The sequence below is a fragment of the Gallus gallus genome, chromosome 33 (genome assembly GCF_016699485.2).
Source record: "Gallus gallus isolate bGalGal1 chromosome 33, bGalGal1.mat.broiler.GRCg7b, whole genome shotgun sequence".
Classification (NCBI taxonomy): Eukaryota; Metazoa; Chordata; class Aves; order Galliformes; family Phasianidae; genus Gallus; species Gallus gallus.
In genome coordinates, this window is record NC_052564.1 from 2,995,601 (window position 1) to 3,022,958 (window position 27,358).

The 27,358-nt window shown below is 49.9% G+C and overlaps 3 protein-coding genes and 2 pseudogenes across 3 annotated transcripts; 3 read left to right on the forward strand and 2 right to left on the reverse strand.

The window, feature by feature from the left end:
- The first annotated feature begins 2,244 nt into the window (after positions 1-2,244).
- On the forward strand, positions 2,245-2,842 carry LOC121108024 (annotated as a pseudogene).
- A 5,439-nt stretch (positions 2,843-8,281) lies between these two features.
- Positions 8,282-9,097, forward strand: LOC112530804 (olfactory receptor 14J1-like; the record flags this gene model as incomplete). The annotated part of the gene is made up of 1 exon (XM_025145322.2): positions 8,282-9,097. A coding segment is annotated over one exon (816 nt), but the record flags the coding sequence as incomplete, so codon positions are not given.
- Positions 9,098-13,175: 4,078 nt separating this feature from the next.
- LOC107049393 (olfactory receptor 14J1-like) lies at positions 13,176-17,555 on the forward strand. The gene is made up of 2 exons (XM_040654680.1): positions 13,176-13,469; positions 17,511-17,555. The coding sequence occupies exons 1-2, from the start codon at positions 13,176-13,178 to the stop codon at positions 17,553-17,555; spliced, it is 339 nt and encodes a 112-aa protein (XP_040510614.1).
- A 1,394-nt stretch (positions 17,556-18,949) lies between these two features.
- On the reverse strand, positions 18,950-19,504 carry LOC121108025 (olfactory receptor 14J1-like; the record flags this gene model as incomplete). The annotated part of the gene is made up of 1 exon (XM_040654681.1): positions 18,950-19,504. A coding segment is annotated over one exon (555 nt), but the record flags the coding sequence as incomplete, so codon positions are not given.
- Positions 19,505-19,507: 3 nt separating this feature from the next.
- The window catches only part of LOC101752306, a 47,961-nt pseudogene continuing 40,110 nt past the window's right edge, over positions 19,508-27,358 (reverse strand).

The window sequence follows — 27,358 nt, forward strand, 5'->3', positions numbered from 1 at the left end:
GGCATGGCTTTCCTGAAGGCCCTGTGCTGCATTTGCAGATGCATGTGACGTGTGCTCAAACAGTGCAGGGATACTGCCATGACAGCAGCAGATCTGATGCCATTTGCAAGAAAACTGAGCCTTCATCAGTTGAAGATACCCCAGGCACCTTGGTCATCACCCAGGGTCTGTGTGTGAGCAACTGAATCCCCGCTGAAGGACCAAGGACTCAGAGCAGGGCGCTCACATGCAGGCAACTCCTTGTGCACACCTGAAACTGAACCGAGGGAATCCCAGCTTCTGTGGGCCTGTGGAAAGCTGAATGCCATTTCAGCCCCAGGGTTTCCATTCAAGGATGAGATGCCTGCACTGCCTCAGCTGGATCACTGCCCTGCACAGGGGAAGGCACCCCTCCATGTGCTTCTCTGTGTGCCTTCTTGTTACAAGCAAAACATTCTCTGGTACAACTACCATGTGTCTGGAATGGGTCACTGTCCTTTGGTGGTTAATGCAGCAGATTTCCGTACAGCCACAATGCTGTTGTCTTTCAGGAACTGTTGGCTGTGGAGACTCAGGGCCATCTCAGGGGAGATGAGTGGGAAGGATAAAAATGACATCCTCTGCTGCTGATCTGGGCCAGACTTCTGGATACAGGGAGCTCCTACAATGGAGGCAGTGCAGCAGAGGAGACAGCTGTGCCCAGGAGCAGTCTTCTGCACAGCACAGCAGGGCTGAGGGACATGAACTGCAGGTGTCATGAGGAGGAGAGAAGAGGATAAGAAGGAGAGGGATTTTACAGGACCTGTATGGGGATGGAGCAGGCAGGGCAGCTCATTGAGAGGGGGATTGCTCACAGCTCTTGACAGGTAAGTCTCTCGCTATCGGGCCCATGCAGCTGCTTTTCCTTGGAGGGTATCACTGAATTTGAGACAACCATAGCACATCAGGCTGAAGACACACCTAGCTGTGGGGAGAGGACCTGCTCCAGCTGAGTGTTTCCGTGCTGCAGTGCATCAGAGCACAGCCCTGAGGAGCTGTGTGTGTCCCAGGACGGCTGCAGGCTGTGCAGCCGGGGGTGCAGCCGGGTGCCCAGGGCTGGGTGCAGAGCAGGGTCCCTGCTGTGCCCCAGGGGCTGCTTTTGTGCCGGGCAGGGACTCTGACGCCTGCCAGGCTCAGCACTCAGCCTGCCCGGGGAGCTGCCCAGGGCGCTGCGGGGAGACATGTGGGGGGAAGGAGGCCCCCGGCAGGGCAGGGGCCTTCTGCTGCCACAGCTGCTGCCTGGGGCAGGGGGATCACAGCTACACTGCACACCAGAATGTTTCCAAGAGCACTTTGCACGAGGAGATACAAGGCAGGGATTTTCCTTTTGCTATTCTTAGGGAAGGAAAAAGGATGGGAGGCTGAAATCTGAATAGAGGCTGTCAACTTTGAACACACCTCTGAGACTCCTGAATTTTACTTCAGTCAGTCACTTGTTGTGTATACAGTCACAGAGAATGTGCTTTCAGCCACTCCTTGCTCGAAAGATAGAAGCAGTTGAAATGATTGTCAATTTCTGCAGATAGGAATAATGCACTTAACCTGTGAACAGACAGCTTTCTCCAGAAGAAATTCATGTGCACAGAGGTTGGGTTTGTGGGCTCTAAGAGCAGTTGGGGTAAACATGAGAGACGTGGAAACATAAAATATCCAGGAATATGGGATAAGATTAGAAAATGAGAGGAAGGCAAAAGCTCCATAAGCTTCTTCTACTTACGGATTGCTGAGCTTCATGAAATTAAATTCAAGGAATGGAGCTAATGAACACTGTCCTTAAAGAAAGAAAAGGTTTTACGGCATAGCAGGAGGTGTGACTGTGAGAACTGCCTTGTCATTATGTTGTGCAACCCTGAACAGGACTCCATGCCCAGGAACCGCAGATGCCCAACAGCAGCTCCATCAGCGAGTTCCTCCTCCTGGCGTTGGCAGACTACGCGGCAGCTGCAGCTCCTGCACTTCTGGCTCTTGCTGGGCATCTACCTGGCTGCCCTCCTGGGCAACGGCCTCATCAGCACAGCCGTAGCCTGCGACCACCCGCCTGCACACCCCCATGTACTTCTTCCTCTTCAACCTTGCCCTCCTCGACCTGGGCTGCATCTCCACCACTCTCCCCAAAGCCATGGCCAATGCCCTCTGGGACACCAGGGCCATCTCCTATGCAGGATGTGCTGCACAGGTCTTCTTTTTATTATTCTTTTTTTCTGCAGAGACCTCCTTCTCACCATCATGTCTTATGACCGCTACATTGCCATCTGCAAGCCCCTGCACTACGGGACCTTGATGGACATCAGAGCTTGTGCCACCATGGCAGCAGCTGCCTGGGCCACTGGGGTTTCTCCATTCCCTGCTGCACACTGCCAATACATTTTCTATCCCACTCTGCCAAGGCAATGCTGTGGATCAGTTCTTCTGTGAAATGGCCCAGGTCCTCAAGCTCTCCTGCTCAGAATCAGACTACCTCAGCGAAGCTGGTATTATTGATTTTAGCCTTTCTTTAATTTTTGGGTGTTTTGTTTTCATTGTTGTGTCCTATGTGCAGATCTTCAGGGCGGTGCTGAGAATGCCCTCTGAGCAGGGACGGCACAAAGCCTTCTCCACATGCCTCCCTCACATATTCGTGGTCTCCCTCTTTGTCAGCACTCTCATGTTTGCCTACCTGAAGCCCCCCTCCATCTCCTCCCCTTCCCTGGACCTGGTGGTGGCAGTTCTGTACTCGGTGGTACCTCCCACAGTGAATCCTCTCATCTACAGCATGAGGAACCAGGAGCTCAGGGATGCCCTGAGGAAACTATGGGAAATCCCCAGCAATATCAGAAAATATTAAAACAGTATTTTGTTAAATGTTGTGTTTGCTATTCCCTAAAACTTGCATTTTGTTTTAAATAGAGTTATTGTAAACCTTCTCATTAATTATTGTATTTTGACGAAGTCATCTCCTGTACCTACAGATCTGGGCTTCCCATGTGCATAAGCACAATGAAAAAGACAGCAGAAATTCATTTCTCTCAGCTCACTTTTCTTCCCTTCTCGTCTAGAGCTGGAAGAGAGACCCCCTTATGCAGGAGGGATTCAGGGGCCAAGAGCCCAGCTGCCAAATGGAGCAGCAGCCCAAGTTTCCTTGCAGGCTGCACCTCACTACTCAGTGGGCTTCTGCTCCTCGCTGCCTTCAGGTCAGGGCTGCTGCTTTCCTGGGGCCATGGCAATGGGCAGGGGCAAAATGTGGTCTTTTGAGTGCTGCTCTCTTTCCACTTCCAAGCTTTCCATTGTACCTCTACACTCCTGGTAGCCTCGGGTCTCATATGAATTGACAACAGTCCTGTGTCTCTACAGTGGCATCCAGAGGCATCCAAGTGGCAGTGCGGTAGCAGGCAGGAACAGGCAATGTGCACCCATGTGCCAGAGTTTGTCTCCCTGCTACCACCACCATAACACAAGGGGCTGCTTGTCGCAGGCTAGCACACAACACAGGTTTCTCGTGCGAAAGATTCTCCTTTATTCTCCCAAGCAAGCTTTTTATAGTCTAACACGTATTCAGTACATTTCCACTAAGAATCCATGGGCTAGAATTCAAGCAAGTTTCATAACAAATCTTCATAACAGCAGCAAACTTATCTTTTGCTTAGATGCAAAACATCCCGTTATTCAGCCCTCCTTTCTTTTTCCCAGAGCCTCATTATCATCAAGTCAGCATTCAAAGCGGTCAAACCGACCTCTCCATCCCCCACAGCTGCTCAGGGCAGGGACAGAATCCTGGAGGTTGCTTCCAAAGCTGGTGTCAGCCATGCAGCCAAGGACTTGCTCCCTCCTGTTTTGTTTCCGGGGGTTCTCCACACATTGGAGGACACAGACTGAGAGTCCCAGGCTGATCTGTAAGTGACCAACTGCTGGACCTAGAGCTCCATTCTTGGTGGCACTTATCACAGAATCATTAAGTCATAGAATGTGGTAGGTTGGAAGGAACCTAACATATCCCTTCTAACTGCCCTGCCATGGTCAGGTTGCCACCCATTAGATCAGGTTGTCCAGGGCCAAATCCAGCCTGGCCTTGAGCACCTCCTTGTTGTCCAGCATCTCTGGGCAACTTGTTCCAGTGCTTTACCACTCTCTGAGCAAAGAATTTCCTCCTAATATATAATCTAAATGATTCCTCTTTTAGTAGAAACTGTTCCCCTTTGTCCTACCATATTCATACTGTGCAGAAAGTTGATTTCCTTCCTGCCTATGAGCTCTTTTTAAATACTGGAAGGCCGCAGTGAGGTCTCCCCAGAGCCCTCTTTTCTCCAAGCTGAACAAGCACAGCTGCCTCAGCCTGTCTTCATAGGAGAAGCTCTCCATCCTTCTGATCATCTTGGTGGATCTCCTCTTAGATGGACTCCAACAGCTCCACATCCTTCTTGTATTGGGAGCCCCAGGCCTCGATGCAGTAATCCATATGGGGTGTGATGGGGTCGGAGCAGGGTGGGACAAACAACTCCCTCACCGTGCTGGCCAGCCCCCTTGGTTGCAGCACAGGATTCTGTTCGTCTTTGGGGCTGCAAGTGCACACTGCTTTCTTATGTCCAGCCTTTTGTCCATCAGGGCCTCCAAATCCTGCTCCGCAGAGATGCTCTCAGTGAGTTCTTTTCCCAGCCTGTGCACATATCTGGGATTGCCCCAACCCATGTTCAACACCTTGCATTTGGGCTTGTTGAATCTCATCAGGTTCACATTCGCCCACTTTTCAAGTTTCTTCGGGTCCCTCTGGATGACATCTGTTCCTTCTGTTGTATCAGTTGCACCCCTCAGCTTGGTGTCATCATCAGACTTGTTGAGGGTACACTCCATCCCACTGTCTATTTCACTCATAAAGATGATGAAGATCACCAGTCCCAAGATGAACCTCTGGGAACACCATTCATCACAGGCCTCCACCTGTGCACAGGGCTGCAGAATTGCATTTCCAAGAGTGGCACTACAACTCTTTTGAATACCTACAGAGAAGGTAACTCTCTGGGCAGCCACTTCTGCTAATCAGCAGCCTACAATAAAGAAATGATTTCTTGGGCTTGGATGAAATTTTGCATGTTTCATCCGGAACCAATTGTGCTTCGCTAACACACCCAGCTCCTTTTCCTCCTTGCAGCTGGCCAGCCACACTGCCCCAAGCCATTAACAATGCGTGGACTTATCATGACCAAAGTGTAGGACTCAGCACTTTGTCTTGCTAAAGCTCATCCTGCTGTCATCAGCCATTGGTCAATAAGGATATTAAACAGGGCAGGTCCCAGTACTGACCCCTGAGGAACACCACTCGTGACTGGCAACCAGCAGGATCTAACTCCATTCACCACCACCCCCCTGGGCCTGGCCATCCAGCCAGTTCTTTACCCAGCAAAGAGAACACCTGTCCAAGCCATGGGCTGCCAGCTTCTCCAGGAGAGTGCTGTGGGAGACAGAATCAAAGGCTTTGACAAAGTCTAGGTAGATCACATCCACAGCTTTTCCCTTGTGCACCAGGCAGGTCACCTGGTCATAGTAGGAGCAGGGAGGTCAAGCAGGACCCGTTATTCATGAATCCATGTTGGCTGGGCCTGATCCCCTGGCTGTCCTGCACATGCCACGTGGTCACACTCAAGGTAATCTGCTCCGTCTTGTTTATTCCTTTGGATGAATACATTAGGTAAAGACGCTCCAGGAAGCATCCCAAATCAGAAGCATCATTGGGTTTAACCTGGCTCGATCTTGCATCCACACCATGGTTCTGGTGTTCAGAAGACAGCATCCTCTCTGGTTATAGCTATTCAGAACACTTCCTGCATATTGTTGCTGAGATGCTTGGAGTCATTAATTCCTCCTGTGCATGTGAGTTAGCATCAAACATGACATCTCCAGAGCCAAAACTCTTCCAGTGAGGCAATGGTGCCTCTGACTTGGATATGAAACTTCTGAACTTGAATGTTGCATTCTGGTTAACTACCTGTTCATACTGGACATCCTCACAGCCTACAACAGCTGTGCATTACAACGTGATGCCAAGTGGGAGTGGTGCATGCAGCAAGCCATGGCAAGAGGGTCATGCTATTCCAACAATCTAGACATCATTTGCAGATCCAAGACAAAATGCAATCATGATGCTGTTGTCTTCCAGGAGCTGTTGGCCATGGAGACCCAGGAAATTCTCAGGAGACGTGAGTGGGGTCGAAAAAAAATCACATCCTCTGTAAAGACTCTGTATTCCCCTTGTGCGGCCGTCCAGTTGTGGAAGTCATTAAACCATGTCCCTGTGGTCCAAACAAGAGCTCAGGCCTGCAACTGGCCATGGCTTTCCTGAAGGCCAAGTGTTGCATTTGTTGCTGCACATGAGTGTGCTGGCCAGCCCAGGGAACTGGCATGATACTTGGCTGCTTCTGACGCCATTTACATGTGAGCCAATAGAAAACAGAGGTTTCATCTGCTGAAGCTGCCTGAGGCACCTTGGTCATCTCCCAGGGTCTGTGTGTGAGCAACTGACTCCCCACCGAAGGACCAAGGACTCAGAGCAGGAGCTCACATGCAGGCAACTCCTTGTGCACACCAGAACTGAACCAGAGGAATCCCAGCTCCTGTGGGTCCGTGGGGAGCTGAATCCCGTTTCAGCCCCAGGGTTTCCACCTAGGGATGAGATGCCTGCACTGCCTCAGCTGGATCACTGCCCTGCCCAGGGGAAGTCCACCCCTCCCTGTCCTTCACTGTGTGCCCTTTTGGTTACAGCAAACATTCTCTGGTAGGAATAACTCTATGTCTGTAATTTTTCACTGTCCACTGGACACTTGGTGGTTAATGCAGCAGATTTCAAAGTACAGTCACCATGCTGTTGTCTTTCAGGAGCTGTTGGCCATGGAGACCCAGGGACATCTCAGGGGAGATGAGTGGGAAGGATGAAAATGACATCCTCTGCTGCTGATCTGGGCTGGGCTCCTGGGACACAGGGAGCTCCTACAAGTAGGCAGCGCTATAGAGCTGTGCCCAGGAGCAGCTCCTCTGTACAGCACAAAAGGGCAAGGGACATGATGTGCAGGTGACATGAGGATATAACAAAAAGGACGGAGAGATTACAGGATGTGTACAGTGTGAGCAGGCTGTGAGCTCACTGGAAGAGCATTGCTCTCCTCTTTTAAGAAGGTAAGTTTCTTGCTGCAGGTAATGCAGCTCATTTTCCTGGAGGTATCACTGACTTTGGGACATCACATTGCAGATCAGGCTGCAAACATTCTGTGTTTCTTTTTCAGGGAAAAAGACCCAGTCCAGATGCAGGTACCCATTCCTGTGGTGCAGAGCAGGGTCCCTGCTGTGCCCCAGGGGCTGTGTGCCGGGGCAGGGACTCTGCCGCCTGCCAGGCTCAGCACTCAGCCTGCCCGGGGAGCAGCCCAGGGCGCTGCGGGGAGACATGTGGGGGGAAGGAGCCCCCTGGCAGGGCAGGGCAGGGCAGGGGCCTTCTGCTGCCACAGCTGCTGCCTGGGGCAGGGGGATCACAGCTACACAGCTCTCCAGAGTGTTTCCAAGAGCACTTTGCGAGAGGAGAGACAAGGCAGGGATTTTTCTTTTATATCCTTAGGGAAGGGAAAAGGATTGGAGGCTGAAATCTAAAAGCACCTGTAAACTTTGAACACATCCCTGAGACTCCTGAATTTTTAATCAATCATTACTTTTGTATACAGTCACACAGAATGTGCCTTCAGCGTCTCCTTTCTCAAAGGACGGAACCAGCTGAAATTATTGTCGTTTTCTGCAGACATGAATAATGCACTTATCCTTCAAATAGGCAGCTTTCTCTAAAAGAAATTGAAGGGCACAGAGGTTGGGATGCTGGGCTCTAAGTGCACTTGGCGTAAGGATATGTGACTTGGAAACAGATTAAAATATCCAGGAAGTGGGGATAAAAAAAGAAAAATAGAGGAAAGAAAAAGCTTTATAAGCCGCTTCTGCTTATGGAATGCTGAGCTTCATGAAATCAGTTTCAGGTAATGGAGCAAATGAACATGGTCCTAAAAGAAAGAAAAGTTTTTATAGTATAGCAGGAGGTGTGACTGTGAGAACTGCCTTGTCATTATCTTCTGCGCTCTGAACAGGACTCCATGCCCAGAAACTGCAGATGCCCAACAGCAGCTCCATCAGCGAATTCCTCCTCCTGGCATTGGCAGACACGCGGCAGCTGCAGCTCCTGCACTTCTGGCTCTTGCTGGGCATCTACCTGGCTGCCCTCCTGGGCAACGGCCTCATCAGCACAGCCGTAGCCTGCGACCACCGCCTGCACACCCCCATGTACTTCTTCCTCCTCAACCTCGCCCTCCTCGACCTGGGCTGCATCTCCACCACTCTCCCCAAGGCCATGGCCAATGCCCTCTGGGGCACCAGGGCCATCTCCTATGCAGGATGTGTTGCACAGGTCTTTTTCTTTGTCTTCTTCTTCTCAGCAGAATATTCCCTTCTCACCATGATCTCCTATGACCGCTACGTTGCCATCTGCAAGCCCCTGCACTACGGGACCCTGCTGGGCAGCAGAGCTTGTGCCACCATGGCAGCAGCTGCCTGGGGCATTGGATTCTTTAATTCCCTGCTGCACACTGCCAGTACATTCTCACTGCCTCTGTGCCAAGGCAATGCTGTGGATCAGTTCTTCTGTGAAATCCCCCACATCCTCAAGCTCTCCTGCTCAAAATCCTTCAAATCCTACCTCAGGGAAGTTGGGTTTCTCCTTTTTAGTGTCTGTTTAGCCTTAGTGTTTTTTGTCTTCATTGTTGTGTCCTACGTACACATCTTCAGGGCCGTGCTGAGGATGCCCTCTGAGCAGGGACGGCACAAAGCCTTCTCCACGTGCCTCCCTCACCTGGCCGTGGTCTCCCTGTTTCTCAGCACTGGCTCTTTTGCCCAAATGAAGCCCTTCTCAAACTCCTCCCCATTCCTGGATCTGATGGTGTCATTTCTGTATTCTGTTCTCCCTCCAACGCTGAACCCTATAATCTACAGCATGAGGAACAAGGAGATCAAGCATGCCCTCAGCAAAGTGTTGCAAAATGTGCACTATTCCAGCTTCAATAAAGTGCGCATCTGCCTCACATGATTCCCAGTGATTGTTCTGTATTCTTTATGTATGTTTGATTTTGTGTGTGTGTAAGTGTGATACTGTAATCTGTACAAATGTTGCAGTCCATTCCACTTCTTCTTTCCCTTCCACTTTCTATTTTCTCACACCAAGAGCTCGTGTAAACATGGAGCCAGGCTCCCTGAATCAGTTAAAAGATACTTAAAAAGCTTTCAAATAGTACTTTTCCTTTGTTCTTCTCCCTTCCTGCCTCATCTGGATGTGGGGGAGGTACAGCCACGGACATTACATCTGATGTTTGGAAGGCATTCCTTACATTTCTGAGATCTTGATGTGAGGCACGTTACAGGTGTGGAACAGGTAGCCCAGAGAAGTTGTGGCTGCCCCATCCCTGCAGATGTTGATGATGTCAAGGGCCCCAGGCATCCAGATGTACCGGCTGACAGCTCTGCCCACAGCAAGGTAGTTGGAACTGGATGGAACTGGTATTTATGGTCCTTCCAACCCAATCTGCTCAAGGATTCTGTGATTCCTGTCACTCTTCCAACTCAGGATCTTGTTTGTTTAGGCATTCCCTGATCTACTCCTCTATCACCAAGGGCACATCAGCCTTGCACCAACGTTTCCCTCCTGTCTCTGGCACCTAGGATTCCAAGAAGCCCAGTCCAACTAATAAACAGTGAGGTCAGGAAGGAAAGGAGTATCAGAGACTTTTCCATGTCCTGTCTCACCAGGTTCCCTGCCCCATTCTACGCTGGGCCCACACTCTCCCCAGCCTTCCTTTTGTAGCCTACATCTTTCTACAAGCCCTTCTTGTCTTTCATATGCCTGGGCACATTGAATTGCAGTTTGACTCCAACATTCCTAAATTCATCTCAGCAGATATGTTGGACAAAGTCCCTGCTTTGCTGCCAGGTGATCTCTTCTTGCCTCCACTCCCTGTCTGCTTCCTTTCTGTGTTTGGGTTTGACCAGGCCAATCCATTACCATTCCTGCAGGACTTCTGATATTTTTACTTGGCTTCCACTTCTTGGAATGGACTTACTCTGCTTAGAAGCAGTGATCCTGAGATAGTTACCACATATATTTGACCCTGTTCACCTGAGAGCCTTACCCTGCTGGACTGTACCCCACAGACACTTGAACAAGCCAAGGTGTGCTCTGCTGAAGGCCTAAGGTGCGAGCTTGTCTTTTGCCCCCCCATTCAGGCTCCTCAGCTCCACCATCCCATGGCCACCGCAGTCCAGGTTCTCTTTGATTCTTCACTTTCCCCACAGCCCCTTCTTTCCTGGTGAGTATGAGATCCAGCAGAACACCACTCCTCTTTGGTTCCTCTATGGCTTGGTCAGGAAGCTGCCATCAGTGCTCTCCAGGGATCTCCAGGATAGCATATGTCCTTCTGTGCTGTCCCTGCAGCAGACACTAGAGTGAAAAAGGCCCAAAATGCGGTCAAGAGCCTGACACCATGAGGCTCCCATCTGTCTGTAGAGGGCACCTTCCACTTGCTCTTCCTGATAAGGAAGCCAGGAACAGACACGGTTGGGCTCCTCAGTTGGCCATTTCCTTTCTCTCTGACCTGGCTGCTCTGCCATCCCCAGGCAGAGCTCAGTGCACCCTCACAGAGGGCAGTTGCCCTTCCTTGTCTCCTCGCCCATTCATCATAGAGACTCTGTATCCCTTTTGTGCTTCAGTCCAGTTCTGGTAGCCATTTAACCATGTCCCTGTGCTCCAAACAAGTGCTCAGGCCTGCTACCATACAAAAATTTCTAGTTCAGCATGTTTTGGTTTTCTCATTAGTGTAAAAACAAATAAGAAACCACCCTAATGGGGAAGCACCATTGGATTTAGCCTGGCTGGATAGCTCATTTATGATATTTGTATTCAGAAGATGGTAAATAGACATTAGATCCATTGTGGGGCTCAGGCTTGTCCAAGCAGCACGGACACTCCTAGGGCATGGCTTTCCTGAAGGCCCTGTGCTGCATTTACAGCTGCATGTGAGTGTGCTGGACAGCCCAGGGAACTGGCATGACACTCGGCTGCTTCTGATGCCATTCATGTAAGATCCCACTAAAACTGAGGTTTCATCAGTTGAATAAACGTGTGTTAGCTTTGTAGTGCCTTGAGGTCCAGAATATGCAGCTGTTGAAGAAAAGATTTGGCACTGCTTTCATGAGCTCATCCACTTAGTCACCTGCATAACTCTGCATACTCTATGGAGACAAGTGGAAAATGCACACTTGAGCAGCCCAAATGCAGGGCACTGTTGTCATTTAGGATGGCCAAGAATACCTCTATCCCCTCTCTGGCCCTCACCTGATGCTGAGGAAGGAGGTGTCTATCTCAGGGATTTCCCACACACTTTACAAGCACCAGCACACATCCAGGTGCACCGATGGCACCTTGGTCATCACCCAGGGTCTGTGTGTGAGCAACTGACTCCCTGCTGAAGGACCAAGGACTCAGAGCAAGAGCTCACATGCAGGCAACTCACAGTGCACACCTGAACTGAACCAGAGGAATCACAGCTCCTGTGGGTCCGTGGGGAGCTGAATCCCATTTCAGCCTCAGGGTTTCCATCTGGGCATGAGATGCCTGCACTGCCTCAGCTGGATCACTGCCCTGCAAAGGGGAAGCCCACCCCTCCATGTCCTTGTCTGTGTGCTCTTTCAGTTACAGCAAACATTCTCTGGTAAGCATAACTGTATGACTGTAATTTTTCACTATCCACTGGACATTTGGTGGTTAATGAAGCAGATTTCAAAGTACAGTTATGATGCTGTTGTTTTTCAGGAGCTCTTTGTCATAGAAACCCAGGGACATCTCAGGGGAGATGAGTGGGGAGGATAAAAGTGACATCCTCTGCTGCTGATCTGGGCTGGACTCCTGGGACAGAGGGAGCTCCTACAAGTGGGCTCTTCTTCACAGCACAGCAGGGCTGGGGGTATGATCTGCAGGTGACATGAGCATAGAAGGGAAATGAGCGTGAGCAGGCTGTGAGCTCACTGGAGAATTATTGCTCACAGCTTTGGACAAGGTAAGTCTTTGGCTGTGGGCAATGCAGCCTCTTTCCCTGGAGGGATCACTAAATTTGAGACAACCCAGAGCAGATCAGGATGCAGACAATCTGTGTTTTTTTATGAGGGAAAAAGACCTGCTCCAACTAAGTGCTTTGGTGCTGCAGTGTCAGAGCACAGCCCTAAGGGCTGTGTGTCCCAGGACAGCTGCAGGCTGTGCAGCCGGGGGTGCAGTCGGGTGCCCAGGGCTGTGGTGCAGAGCAGGGTCCCTGCTGTGCCCCAGGGGCTGTGTGCCGGGGCAGGGACTCTGCCGCCTGCCAGGCTCAGCACTCAGCCTGCCCGGGGAGCTGCCCAGGGCACTGCGGGGAGACGTGTGGGGGGAAGGAGCCCCCCAGCACGGCAGGGCAGGGGCCTTCTGCTGCCACAGCTGCTGCCTGGGGCAGGGGGCTCACAGCTACACTGCACCCCACAATGTGTCTAAATGCACTTTGCAAGAGGAAAGTAGGGATTTCCCTTTTGCTGTTTTTAGGGAAGGGGAAAGAGTTGGAGGCAGAAATCTGAAAGGGGCTGTCAAGTTTGATCACAGCTCTGAGACTCCTGAGTTGTTCTTTTCTCATTTATTTGATTGTGAACAGTCACACAGAATGTGTTTTCATCCTCCCATTTCTCGAAGGGTAGAAGCAGTGGAAATTATCGGCATTCGCTGCAGACATTTATAATGCACTTATCCTAAAAACAGGCAGATTTCTGAAAGACAAATCTAAGTACACAGAGATAGGGGTGAGGGCTCTGAGTGCAGACTGGGTAAAGATACGAGACATGAAACAGCTCCTAAGAGGAATATATCCAGAAGGCTGGGATATGATTAGGAAATGAAAGGAAGGTAAGAGCTCTTAAAGCTTCAACTCTTAAGGGAAGGTGAAGCTCATGAAAATAAACTGAAGATGTGGAGTTAAATGAACGTTTCCAAAGTGAAGGAAAAATTTTTATAGCATGACGGGACGCGTTTCTCTGAGAATGGTCTTGACTTGTCATTATCTTCTGCACTCTGAACAGGACTCCATGCCCAGGAAGTGCAGATGCCCAACAGCAGCTCCATCAGCGAGTTCCTCCTCCTGGCGTTGGCAGACACGCGGCAGCTGCAGCTCCTGCACTTCTGGCTCTTGCTGGGCATCTACCTGGCTGCCCTCCTGGGCAACGGCCTCATCAGCACAGCCGTAGCCTGCGACCACCGCCTGCACACCCCCATGTACTTCTTCCTCCTCAACCTCGCCCTCCTCGACCTGGGCTGCATCTCCACCACTCTCCCCAAAGCCATGGCCAATGCCCTCTGGCACACCAGGCACATCTCCTACGCAGGATGTGCTGCACAGGTCTTTTTCTTTCTCTTCTTCATCTCAGCAGAGTATTCCCTTCTTACTGTGATGTCCTATGACCGCTACGTTGCCATCTGCAAGCCCCTGCACTACGGGGCCCTCGTGGGCAGCAGAGCTTGTGCCATCATGGCAGCAGCTGCCTGGGGCACCGGGGTCCTTAATTCCCTGCTGCACACTGCCAGTACATTCTCACTGCCTCTGTGCCAAGGCAATGCTGTGGATCAGTTCTTCTGTGAAATCCCCCAGATCCTCAAGCTCTCCTGCTCAGATTCGTTCCTCAGAGAAATTTGGCTTCTTGGGGTTAGTGCTTCTTTATCATCTGGGTGTTTTGCTTTCATTCTCTTTTCCTATGTGCAGATCTTCAGGGCCGTGCTGAGGATGCCCTCTGAGCAGGGACGCCACAAAGCCTTCTCCACGTGCCTCCCTCACCTAGCCGTGGTCTCCCTGTTTCTCATTACTGCTTCCGTTGCCAATCTGAGGCCCCCCTCTCTTTCCTTCCAAACCCTGGATCTGACGATGGCAGTTCTGTACTCGGTGGAGCCTTCAACACTGAACCCCCTCATCTACAGCATGAGGAACCAGGAGCTCAAGGATGCAGTGGGGAAAATGATAGCATGGGCTCATTTCAGCAGGGATAAACTTCTCATCTGTCTCTGCAAATGATTCACAGACTTCTCCATCATGAGCTTATTTTATGTTCCTTTCTGTTTATAGTATTTGTTTTCATTAACAAATACATTTTTATTTGCTGTTCATATATGTTTGTGTGTGTAATTATCATTATTGGTTATCACGTTCCTATACATGTGTTTGGATTCCTTCCACTTCTACTGAGGCATCACCCTGCTCTCTTTCTTCTGGAGCCCATATGAACTCTGGGTCAGTGCTGACTCTCCCACAGCCACTGTGTTCCATCTCTGTCTCTGCGGGCAAATGAGATGGCAGCAGGCAATGTGGAGCTGATATGGGCTGGATTAGCAAAAGCTATTAATATATTATCCCATACACTGATAGCCAATATATTGCGTTAGCAAAAGGACTCAGTGTGTGCTCATCCTATAACTTCCCAGTTTAGCTTCTCTTGGTGTGTGAACAGCCCTGTCTTTATCAGTGATCCTTTTTCACAGAAGCACTGCAATCACAACGGACTGCTTCTCACTTTGCCTCCACCAGGTGCAAGGACTTGTTCTTGGGCTTGGTATAAACTGTTTGGAGTTAGAGTGCACCAAGATAGAAAGTTGCTCACTGTGGCAAAACACGCAATGGAAATTTGCCAAAGTGGGGGGAAAGAGCTAAAAGGTGAGCCAGGTGGCACTGTGATGAAGAGGAAGATGAAATAAAGGGGAGGAAGTAGGTGTTGTGTGAAGGAGGACATGTGGTGTCAGGGGCTGTGCTGGGGGCACACCTCCATACCACTGCACGTATGCTGCCCCACACAGTGCCTGCACAGAGCTGCCAGGGACTGCCTATGGGTTTATGGGGTTGGGCTGTCCTGCAGAGGGGAAGGCAGACAGAAACACCGTGCTGCAGGGCTGGGACCCCAGAAGCACCCTGGAACTCAGCAAGCAGCAGCACTGTGCTCACCTTGCCCGGCTCCCAGGTGCCCCTTATGCTGCTCTGTCACTGCCCCTCCTCAACAGGATGGGGGAGAAAACACAGTTAACCAATTCCTGGGTTGAGGCAAAAAGCACTTTATCCCTTCCTTGTGTAAAACCCACTGACAACAAATTGTGTGTGTTAATGGATGCGCATCACACTTGGGAACAGCTATTGAACTCAAGGTCTCTTTCACCTTAGTATGTTAGTTTGAACTATACCTAACCCACAACACATTTGACTAATATTTTGTATATTTTAATAGATTTCCAACACAGAAATCAGCTCACAGTTAGTTGGGATTTCACATCCCTCTTATTCCTCACCTATTTACTGTAATTTAAGTGATTTCCTATGTTTGTATTTCATCTCTGTTCTCTCACGTCCTGACCTCCTTTCCTAATATTTATTAGTAACTTCCTAAATTATCCCTCTTTACCAGTCAGTAATTCCTGTTCTTGCTGTCACACCCAGTCTGTTGTGTCACTGCAGCTCGGGCATTGATTCGCTTCTGAATGCTTTGGTCATTGCTGAACTCCAGACCATTCCAATAGGAGCTCTCTGGATACCGAAATGAAGGTTGCTATGTTACAGAAACACACTTATCCACCAGGTGCCAGCTGTAAGCAAAGAAACAATCCAATAAACAATTATTTCCTTGTTTGTGCAATAACAAGATGAATTTTACTGTAACACATACATTGTCTGTGGATTTACGGTGCTTTGTTTAGCTCAGTATTTTCAGGATGTAAATGGGAAATCAGTATTTTCCCAAAGCTTCATAACATTTCGTGGTTCTTTATGGTCAGAATGATGATGTGGACGCTTTGACAATACATCAGTTACACAGACAGGTACAAAAATCCACCCGGATTTCTGAAAGGCCTTTGGCATGGTCCCACATCACATCCTTATCTCTGTGGAGAGATGTGTGAGGTGGATTTGAAGGGTGGACTGCTCTTTGGATAAGAAATTGGTTGGAAGGTCACAGCCAAAGGACTGTTACCAAATGACATTTACCAAATGGCTGTCTGGGAAATGGGCTCCACCAGGTGGAGGCCGATCACAAGTGGTGTCTCCAGGGGTCAGCCTTGGGACCAGAGCTCTTTAACGCCTATCAGTGGCATGGATGATGAGATAGAGTGCACCCTCAGCAAGTTTGCTTGTGTCACCAAGCTGTGTGGTGCAGTTGGAACAACAGAATGAAGGAGTGCCATCCAGAGGGACCTGGACAGGCTTGAAAAGTGGGCCCAATGAAACACCATGAGGTTCAACAAGATCAAGTGCAAGGTTTTGCACTTGTGTTGGAACAATCGCAGGTATGAATACAGACTGCGGGAACTCCTGCTTGTGAGCAGTCCTGTGGGGAAGGACTTAGAGGTCCTGGGAGATGGAAACGTTAACAGGAGTGCTTGCAGCCTGAGAGGCCAACTGTACCCTGGGCTGCATCAACAGAGAGGTGGCCATCAGAGTGATGGAGGGCACTGTCCTTCTCGAGTCTGCTTGCATTTGTGCATGGGATTGCTCTGACCCGTATGAATATCCTGGGTGAGTAAAAGACAGAGTAAAGTATGAGTGATCCAGAGGAAAATGTGAGTAAACTTGGAGTGTGTTGTGAGTACATCCTGAGTAAAGTGTGAGTAAACACTCCACCAAGTATTAGTAAACCTGGAGTAAAGCATGAGTAAACCTGGAGTAAAGCATGAGTAAACATAAAGTAAAGTGTTAGTAAACCTGGTGTGATGTTTAAGTAAACCTTCAGTAAAGTGTGAGTAAAACCCAGAGTAGAGTGTGACTACAACTGGACTAGAATGTGAATATGCCCAGAGTTGTGTGTGAGTAAAACCCGGAGAAAAGTCAGAGTGAAGTAGGAGTAAAGTGTCAGTAAACCCAGAGTAAAGTGTAGGTAACCTGAAATAAGTGTGAGTAAAACCCAAATAAAAGGTGTGAGTACACCCGGACTAGACTCTGAGTACCTTCATTGCACAGTGTGAGTTCACATGGAGAAAATTAAGAATAAAGCTTGAGTAAAGTGTGAGTTAAACCCAGAGTAAAGTGTGAGTAAAATGCAGAGTAAATTGTGAGTAAACACAGTAGTAAAGTGTGAGAATCTTTTTATTCCCATTCCCCATCACAACCAGTTTTAAGCTCCCTCAATGACCCCTGCCAGCTCCTGGGCTAGGATCCGCTTTCCCTTCAGAGAGGGGTGAGACCCATCAGCAGTCATCAGGCCAGGTGCCAAGCTAACCGCCTCATGGACAAAGAACCCAAAGTTCCTGTGGCGGCACCAACCTTCCAGCCTCTTATTCAAAGCCTGCAATTTCCTGGACCACTCCATATCCCTCACCACCACAGAAGAATGAGAGAGGAGAATAACTCTTGTGCACCCACTCCTTCAACCATTCGCCCTAAACCCCTGACGTCCTTTTTGATAGCTCGCAGGCTTCCCTGAGCAATTTCATCACTGCCTACATGAACTGTCAGTAATGGGCAGTAATCAGAGGAGCAAACCAGACCCGGGACTTTTCTGGCGATGTCCCTGATGTGGGCCCCAGGGAGGCAGCACACCTCCCTACAGGTCGGGTCAGACCTGCAAATGGAGCCCTCCATGCCCCAGAGAAGGGAATCAGCCACCACAATTCCCCTCCTGCCTTTCCTGACAGAGGCAGTTTCAAGGCATGGGGGTGACTGCCTCAGCCTAGGCTCCCTGCTAGGCAGACTCCCCACTCATGTCCCCTTCAATTTCCAGCATCTCAAACCTGTTGCTTAGTGGGACCAGGGTTATTGGGGTTGGCAGGCAGGGGATGTGTCTGTGATGCTGAGCTGGGATACTCTTCCAACCCCCCTCTGTCAGCTCTGTCCGACTGTGACAGGGCAGGGGGTCCACCACTTCTGTGCGGATATTGCCCTGGAACCCTTCCCTCTGACGCACCAGTGAGACATATATAAGTATAGGTCATAAGTATTTCCCTCTCCTTTGATCTCTCTTAGCAGAGATCTCCCTTATTGCAGCCCACGAGTTGTACAGCCAAATTGTCTTCCCCATCCCACTGGGAAAGGGGACAGTGCACAAAGCACAGTGTGGTGCTGAGCCACCCAGCGGGTTAAACCACCACAGTCATTTTGGTGCCCAATGTGGGGCTCCTAGAGTTGAGACAACAGCAGTGAGCAAACAACCGTGTGGTGCTGAGCCACCTTCCATGTTAAACCACAGCACCGCCCTGAGTCCATAACAGATCACCTTGGGACTCTGAAACTGTCCCCGTCACTCAGTGAAGAACACCGAAAGATCTTGAGGTCTTCTCAGGCAGCAGCTCCTGAGGTATATTCCTTGCACGATTCCTTTGGAAGAGGCCTCCAGTTCTCTGGTCCTGCTCTGAAGAGCCCCTCTTGTTATGGAAGCTGCAGCAAGGAGACCAGCTCTGACACAGCGCTTCATATTGCCGCCTACTGACTGCAGCCCCGGAGTGCTGCTGTAGAGACAACAGGGCTGTGGTGAGACACACAAGACCTTCAGGTCTGCACAAATGCAAGGACTTGAGAGCAGTGTAAAGAGAGCAGGAATGAAAAGAGCATGTTGTGCTGCTGTTTGTGGCTGTACCTCCCCCAGATCCAGATCCAGGCAAGGCAGAAAGAGAGAAGAGCAAAGGAAAAGTAATTTGGAAAGCTTTTTTAGTGTCTTTTCACCTATTCAGGGAACCTGGTTCCATCTTTGCATGAGCTCTTGGCGTGAAAAAACAGAAAATAGACGCAAAGAAGAAGTGGAAAAAATGCAACATTTTTTTTGCAGATTAGAGTATCACACAAACAAAAACAAAAGATCAAACACATATAAAATAGGAAGAACAATGACTGGGAATCACGTGAGGACAATGCTTACTTTATTGAAGCTGGAGTAGTGCATATTGAAACATTTTGCTGAGGGCATGCTTGATGTCCTGGTTCCTCATGCTGTAGATAATAGGATTCAGTGTTGGAGGAACAACTGAATACAGAAGTGCCACCACCAGGTCAAGGGATGGGAGGGAAATAGAGAAGGGCTTCAGGTGGGCAAACATGACAGTGCTGAGAAACAGGGAGACCACAGCCAGGTGAGGAAGGCACGTGGAGAAGGCTTTGTTCCGTCCCTGCTCAGAGGGCATCCTCAGCACGGCCCTGAAAATCTGCACGTAGGAGAAAAGAATGAAAACAAAACACCCTAGTAAAACAAAGGCAGTAATCACAATAAGCCCAACTTCTCTGAGATAGGATTTTGAGCAGGAGAGCTTGAGGATGTGGGCGATTTCACAGAAAAACTGATCCACAGCATTGCCTTGGCACAGAGGCAGGGAAAATGTATTGGCAGTGTGCAGCAAGGAATGGAGAAGCCCAGAGCCCCAGGCAGCTGCTGCCATGGTGGCACAAGCTCTGCTGCCCAGCAGCGTCCCGTAGTGCAGGGGCTTGCAGATGGCAACGTAGCGGTCATAGGACATGATGGTGAGAAGGGAATATTCTGCTGAGATGAAGAAGGCAAAGAAAAAGAGCTGTGCAGCACATCCTGCGTAGGAGATGTCCCTGGTGTGCCAGAGGGCATTGGCCATGGCTTTGGGGAGAGTGGTGGAGATGCAGGCCCAGGTCGAGGAGGGCGAGGTTGAGGAGGAAGAAGTACATGGGGGTGTGCAGGCGGTGGTCGCAGGCTATGGCTGTGCTGATGAGGCCGTTGCCCAGGAGGGCAGCCAGGTAGATGCCCAGCAAGAGCCAGAAGTGCAGGAGCTGCAGCTGCCGCGTGTCTGCCAACGCCAGGAGGAGGAACTCGCTGATGGAGCTGCTGTTGGGCATCTGGTACTTCTGGGCACCAGGACCTGTCCAAGGAGTACAAGGGTTCAAGTCAGAGATGTCTGTGTGGAAAATGTTCATTCAATCACAATGATGTGAGCTACATTCCATGATGCTGAGTTTGCCTGGAGGGCTTCTGCACTTTTTCTCTCAAGGAAACAGTCTTGTCCCCATAGATACAGGGAAATGTGGTGTTTGTGTGAGGGCAAGTTTTCTTTAGAAAATGGGTCAGATGAAGTAACTTCTAATAGAGAGGTGCTTGTAAGCATCTGTGAGCTCAAAGCCAGAAATATGTGGGTCATAAAAATAAATTTGAGTGAAATTTTTTCTGTTCTCCCTCCTTTCGCTCAGTGTGTCCATGGAGTGTTTGCTGAATTGATGTAATTCTGAGTGCTTCTGGTGCTCTCAGTATGAATGACTATGAGACCCAAGAGGCAAAGGGATTCACAGCTGCTTGGTGCAGAGTAAGTGGAGATGGTTGGGCATGTTTCTAATTGCTCTGAGCTTGTCAAGTTAGAAGATGGAGAATGATTGCACCCCCATAACACTGTGAAAAGAAGTCAGACCCTGATGAGAGCAGGGGAATCTACTTCCCATCACTAAGTAGTCAGCATTTCTCAATGTACTTCAGCAATGCCTCATCACCATACAACATGCAAACAACACCTCATATTCATTTCACCAACCTCACAGCATTTCCTTGCATGTAGAAGCTCCCTGCTGTTGACAGCCCCTTTTAGATTTCTGCCTCCAGTCTTTTTCCCATCCCTAAGATTAGAAAGAAGACAATCCCTGCCTTGCCTCTCCTCATACAGAGTGTCCTTGGAAACATTCTGGGGTGCAGCGTAGCTGTGACCCCCCTGCCCCAGGCAGCAGCTGTGGCAGCAGAAGGCCCCTGCCCTGCCGGGGGTCTCCTTCCCCCCACACGTCTCCCCGCAAGCGCCCTGGGCAGCTCCCCGGGCAGGCTGAGTGCTGAGCCTGGCAGGCGGCAGAGTCCCTGCCCCGGCGCACAGCCCCTGGGGCACAGCAGGGACCCTGCTCTGCACCACAGCCCTGGGCACCCGGCTGCACCCCCAGGCTGCACAGCCTGCAGCCATCCTCGGACACGCAGCCCTCAGGGCTGTGCTCTGACAAGTGAAGCACAGAAGCCCTCAGCTGGAGCAGGCTCTTTCTCCACAGTTAAGAAACATGGAGCACCTTCAGCCAGATATGCTAATGGGATGTCCCAGAGTTAGTGATCTCCTCCAGAAAAATCAGAGCAATTGCCTGGAGCGAAAGACTTACCTTGTCAAGGATAGTGAGAAATGCACCTCCAGTGAGCTCTCAGCCTGCTATTGTGCCACACAACATCTAAAGCTTTCTTCCTTCTCTCCTCCCCATCTCCGGATGGTCATGGCCCCAGCCCTGCTGTGTGCTGCTGAGGAGCTGCTCCTGGGCACAGCTGTCTCTCTGCAGCACTGCCCACTTATATCAGCTCCCTGTGTCTCAGGAGCCCAGCCCAGATGAGCAGCAGGGAGGTGATTTCCTTCTCCCCACAGCTCTCCCTGGAGATATCCCTGGCCCTCCTGTGCTGACAGCTACGGCAAGACAGCACAGTCATCACCGCAGAATGTACTTCCAAGTCAGATCCATTAATCAACACGTCCAGAGGATTCCAAACTCGTGGATGTTCCTAACAAAAGAAGTTTGACCATAAGAGAAGCAAATGCCAAATCTGGAAACATCTGCTCATGACCCGTAACAAAAATGACAAACAGACAAAGACAAGGTGGGGTGGACTTCCCCTGTTCTGGGCAGTGGTAGAGCTGAGGCAGTGCAGGCATAACGTTATTGGATCACAGCATGGCTTAGGTTGGAGGGGACTTTAAAGTGAACCTAGTTCCAAGCTCCCAGTCATGGGCAGGGCTGCCAATCACCATATCAGGCTGCCCAGGATCCCATCCATCCTGACCTTGAATGCCTCCAGGGATGCGGCACACAAAATGCCTTTGGGCAACCTGTTCCACTTCCTTTGAGTAGAAAATTTCTTCCTAATAGTTAAACTAAATCTCCCCTCTGTACTTTAAGCCATTTCCATTTGTCTATTACTGTCACACCATCTCATCCAGGCCCTAGTGTTCGGCATCTCATCTGCTGATGGAAAACCTGGGACTGAAATGGGATCAGTTCCCCAGAGGTCCATGGGAGCCGGGAGTCCTCTTAGTTGAGTTCAGATGTGTACAGTGAGGTGTCTGTGTGTGAGCCCCTCATCTGAATACTTGGTCATATTCAACAGGGACTGCGTTGCTCACACAGACACACTCAGGGATGCCCAAGGTGCCTTGGGGTGATCCTAGTTGTGTGCTGGTGCTTGTAAAGTGTGGTGGAAAATCTCTGAGACAGACACCTCCTTCCTGAGCATCAACTGAGGGCCAGAAGGGAGGTATTCTTGGCCATCCTAAATGCCACCACAGCCCTGTGCTCAGGGCACCCAGTGTGCCTTTTGTACCTGTCCCCATGGAGCATGTTGTGTTATTCCACTGACCAAATGGATGAGCTCACAAAAGAAGAGTCAGATCTTCTTCTCTGCTCCATCTTTGGCATACTCTGGAGTTCAAATTACCAAATGCATTACAAAATCTTTGGCACATCTACATTCTTTCACTGATGACACCTTACTTTGCTCTGGGCTCTCATTTGAATGGCATCAGAAGAAGCCTAGGGTCATGCCAGTTCCCATTTCAGAGGAATCTCACAGACGTTGTTCCAGTTTGAAAGAAGAAGAAGAAAGATGAAATTAGCAGTTACGGATGTGCCATTCCCACTCCAGTTCTTGGTAAAATTATGGAGAAAATGTTACTGGGAATCACTGAAAAACACCTGAAGGACAATTCTGTCATTGGTCACAGCCAACAGGAGTTCATGAGGGGAAGCTCCTATTTAACTTGATGTCCTTTCAGTAAGAAGTCACCCATCTAATTGACAAAAGGAAGCCAAATGATGTTAACTATTAGGATTTGGGTAGAACTTTGAATACTGTTCCTCACAGTATCCTTCAGGATAAGATTTCCTGCAAAACCACTAGACATAAACATAATATGATGCGTGAGCATTTGGCCAATGAGATGGGCCCAAAGGATTACAGTAAACGTGTTCCATCAGGCAGGGGGACGGTCACTAGCAGGGTTCCCCAGGGCTCCATGGGGAGGGCCACTTCTCCTTAAAGTTTTCATCAGTGACTTGCATGTAGGACCAGAGGATGTTCTGAGCAAGTTTGCTGATGATACCAAATTGGGAGGTGCTGTTGCCTCCACTGAGGGTGGAGAGGGCTTGCAGAGAGATGTGGACAAGTTAGAGAACTGGGCATGCAGCAACCACATGAAGTATAACAAGAACAAGGGACTGATTCCGCATCTGGGTAGGGTCAACCCTGGACATACACACTGACTGGGGATGGGACACTGTCTTTTTATCAGGGATGTGGGGGTCCTGGTTGAGCGAAGGTCATTGTCCCTCTCTGCTCTGCACTGCCGCAGCCTCACCTGGAGCACTGGGTGAACTTCTGGGCATCACAGAACATAAAGGACATAAAACTATGGGAGTGTGTCCAAAGGAGAGCACTGGAGGAGAACCCCAAGAAAGGAGTTACAACACCAAGATTGCTGGAGTTCAAGAAGCATTCAGACAACACTCGGTGATATGGTCTGCCATTTGAGTAGTTGCCTGGAGGCAGAAGTTGGACTTGATAATCCTTGTGTGTCCTTTTTAGCTCAGGATATTCTAGGATTCTATGATCGTGGGTACAAGCATGATGATGTTGGAGTCACTATGTTGTCACAGTGGATAGGAGCTTACTGACACCTGAGTCATTGTGTTGTCTCGGTGGTGTAGAGAGCAGTGATGTCAGAATTACTGAGTTGTGGCAGCGGTCAGGATTACAGTGATGTCAGAGTCACTGTGCTGTTAAGGGGAGACAAGCTCAGTGAGTTCAGCACCACTGTGTTATATCACAGCTGATATGAGCACAGTGGTGTTGCAGTCAGTCAGGAGCTCTGCATGTGGGTGAGCATCAAACATGGCATCCCCAGAACCAAACGCTCCCAGCAAGGAAATGGTGCCTCCACCTTGGGCCTGAGAGATCTGAACTTCAAAGTTTTGTTGTCACTGACTGCTTGTTCAGAATGGGCCCTTCTCACATCCCACAGTCCACAGGACAAACAGCCCAACCAAGACTTGGTCCTCACGGCATCCTTGCAACCCATGCAGAGCCTGGGAGCTGCTGTCCCCTTGTCTTTCATTTGACCTCACACCAACACCCATCTCACTGCCCCAGGAAGGGCCCTGAGCCAGCATGACGGACAGGATCTCCCTGCCAAGGGTCTGGGGATCAGGGCTTGGCCTTTCTGCTTCATAACACAAAGGAGGCTTTTCTCAGTGTCACAGCCACCATCCCAGTGCCTTTGCCCGCCTGTAACCATGGCTTCCAATTATCTGCTCTAACAAGTCCCTGGGGAAGCTTGCTTGTTAGTGGCCCTCAGTGGGGCCCATTAATACTCCAAGAAACTTCTCTGTTCCTTCTGACTTGGTCTTCTTGAGCACTTTGTGCAGTCTCCTCTCTGCACTGGAGTTTGATGGACTCAGCAGCAAATGCCCCCATGGGCACATTACAGCCTAAGGAGCCCTCCTGTGCCTTGTGCCTTCCTGTCATCTTCTTCAGGTGTTCAGAACTTGCACAACAAAATGAAAAGGTATCTGGAGAAAGCTTAAAGAGGATGAGTCCAAGGGGCATTTAAGAAGTCTCCGTATTAATTTATTTATTTATGGTCAGGTAAACAAGAAGTTAAAACAGAACTTGGCAATTGATACAGATCCAGGATGTTCCCTAATGAGTTTTGCTCTGTCACTGTTGTGGACAAACGTCCTCCTCAACTTCCCCAACCCATTTCAACTCCCGTTGGCCCCATGGGACTGGCAGCGCTTTTCTTCACATCACTCTTCTCCTCTGCAGTCACCCGCTCACTGTTAAACCTCCTTTGCACCAACTCCCACTGGCTCTCCTCAGAGAACAAGCTGCATGTGGGCAATGAAAGAGTTATCTTTTTTGCCAATAAACAGAAGGAAATGTGATGCAACTGAATGAACAGAAAAACACAGTGATTACCTGCATGCCTTGTCCAAGCTGCATCTACTGAGGTTTGTATTTCACAGGGAATAATTGTAGAAGAAATGAGTTAGACAGAGATAGGAAGGAACAGATATAATTACAGTGAATGAGTTGACAAGAGAGTCCATCAGACTTTGGAGAGATGGAGCAGGTTCCAGTAATCTCTCTGAAGGTCACAGATCAGCCAGATAGTTGGGAGGTATCTGAGTGAAGAAAGAGCAAGGGATGAGGAAGTCTGAAAAGGAGTGGGAAGAGCGTGTGTCCAGATGGCCTGCTGAAAACATGCCCTTCTGCATGGCCATTGATTTAGGAGCGCTGGAGACACCTGGAGGATGAGGGACATGAAATACACAGCAGGGTAGAGCAGCAGTGGGCACTGGATATTAGACACAGGGCATTGGCACTGGCACCACTGTCTGTGTCTCTGTACCTGAAGGCATCTGTGTCCTGCTATCATCGTTCTGGAAAATGTAGTCCTTTTCAGAAAAAAAGAATAAAAAATAAAAAGATACAAAATCCTCAAAGAAAATAATAGATACAAAATCTACCTCTATCCTCTCTCTGGCCTTCAGCTGTTGCTCAGGAGGGAGGTGTCTATCTCAGGGATTTCCCACACAGCTTACAAGGACCAGCACACATCCAGGAGCACCCCAGGCACCTTGGTCACCACCCAGGGTCTGTGTGTGAGCAACTGACTCCCCTCTGAAGGACCAAGGACTCAGAGCAGGAGCTCATATGCAGGCACCTCCTTCTGCACACCTGAACTGAACCAGAGGAATCCCAGCTCCTGTGGGCCCGTGGGGAGCTCAAGCTCATTTCAGCCCCAGGGTTTCCATCTAGGGATGATATGTCTACACTGCCTCAGATGGATCAGTGCCCTGCCCAGGGGAAGTCCACACTTCCCTGTCCTTCTCTGTGTGCCCTTTTTATTACAGCAAACACTCGCTGGTAGGAATAACCATGTGTCTGGAATTGGTCACTGTCATTTGGTGGTTAATGCAGCAGATTTCAAAGTACAGTCAAAATGCTGTTGTCTTTCAGGAGCTATTGGCCATGGAGCCCCAGGGACATCTCAGGGGAGATGAGTGGGAAGGATAAAAATGACATCCTCTGCTGCTGATCTGGACCAGACTTCTGGGATACAGGGAGCTCCTACAAGTGGGCAGTGCTGCAGAGAGACAGCTGTGCACAGGAGCAGCTCTACTGCACAGCTCAGCAGGGCTGGGGGAAAGATCTGCAGGTGGCACGAGGATAGAAGAGAAAGGAGTGTGAGCAGGCTGTGAGCACACTGGAGGAGGAATATTGCTCTCTGCTCTTCACAAGGTAAATCTCTGGCTACAGGCAGTGCAGCCACTTTTCCTGGAGGGATCACTAAGTTTGAAAACAACCCAGAGCAGATCAGGCTGAAGACACACCATGTTTCCTTACTGTGGAGAAAAACATGCTCCAGATGAGGTCTTCCATGCTGTAGTGTCAGAGCACAGACCAGAGGGCTGCGTTTCCCAGGACGGCTGCAGGCTGTGCAGCCGGGGGTGCAGCCGGGTGCCCAGGGCTGTGGTGCAGAGCAGGGTCCCTGCTGTGCCCCAGGGGCTGTGTGCCGGGGCAGGGACTCTGCCGCCTGCCAGGCTCAGCACTCAGCCTGCCCGGGGAGCTGCCCAGGGCGCTGCGGGGAGACGTGTGGGGGGAAGGAGCCCCCCGGCAGGGCAGGGCAGGGGCCTTCTGCTGCCACAGCTGCTGCCTGGGGCAGGGGGATCACAGCTACACTGCACCCCAGTGTGTTTCCAAGAGCACATTGCAAGAGGAGATACAAGGTAGGGATTTTCCTTTTGCTATTCTTAGGGAAGGAAAAAGGATGGGAGGCTGAAATCTGAATAGAGGCTGTCAACTTTGAACACACCTCTGAGACTCCTCAATTTTACTTCACTCAGTCACTTGTTGTGTATACAGTTACAGAGAATGTGCTTTCAGCTACTCCTTGCTCGAAAGATAGAAGCAGTTGAAATGATTGTCAATTTCTGCAGATAGGAATAATGCACTTAACCTGTGAACAGACAGCTTTCTCTAGAAGAAATTCATGTGCACAGAGGTTGGGTTTGTGGGCTCTAAGAGCAGTTGGGGTAAACATGAGAGACGTGGAAACATAAAATATCCAGGAATATGGGATAAGATTAGAAAATGAGAGGAAGGCAAAAGCTCCATAAGCTTCTTCTGCTTACGGATTGCTGAGCTTCATGAAATTAAATTCAAGGAATGGAGCTAATGAACACTGTCCTTAAAGAAAGAAAAGGTTTTACGGCATAGCAGGAGGTGTGACTGTGAGAACTGCCTTGTC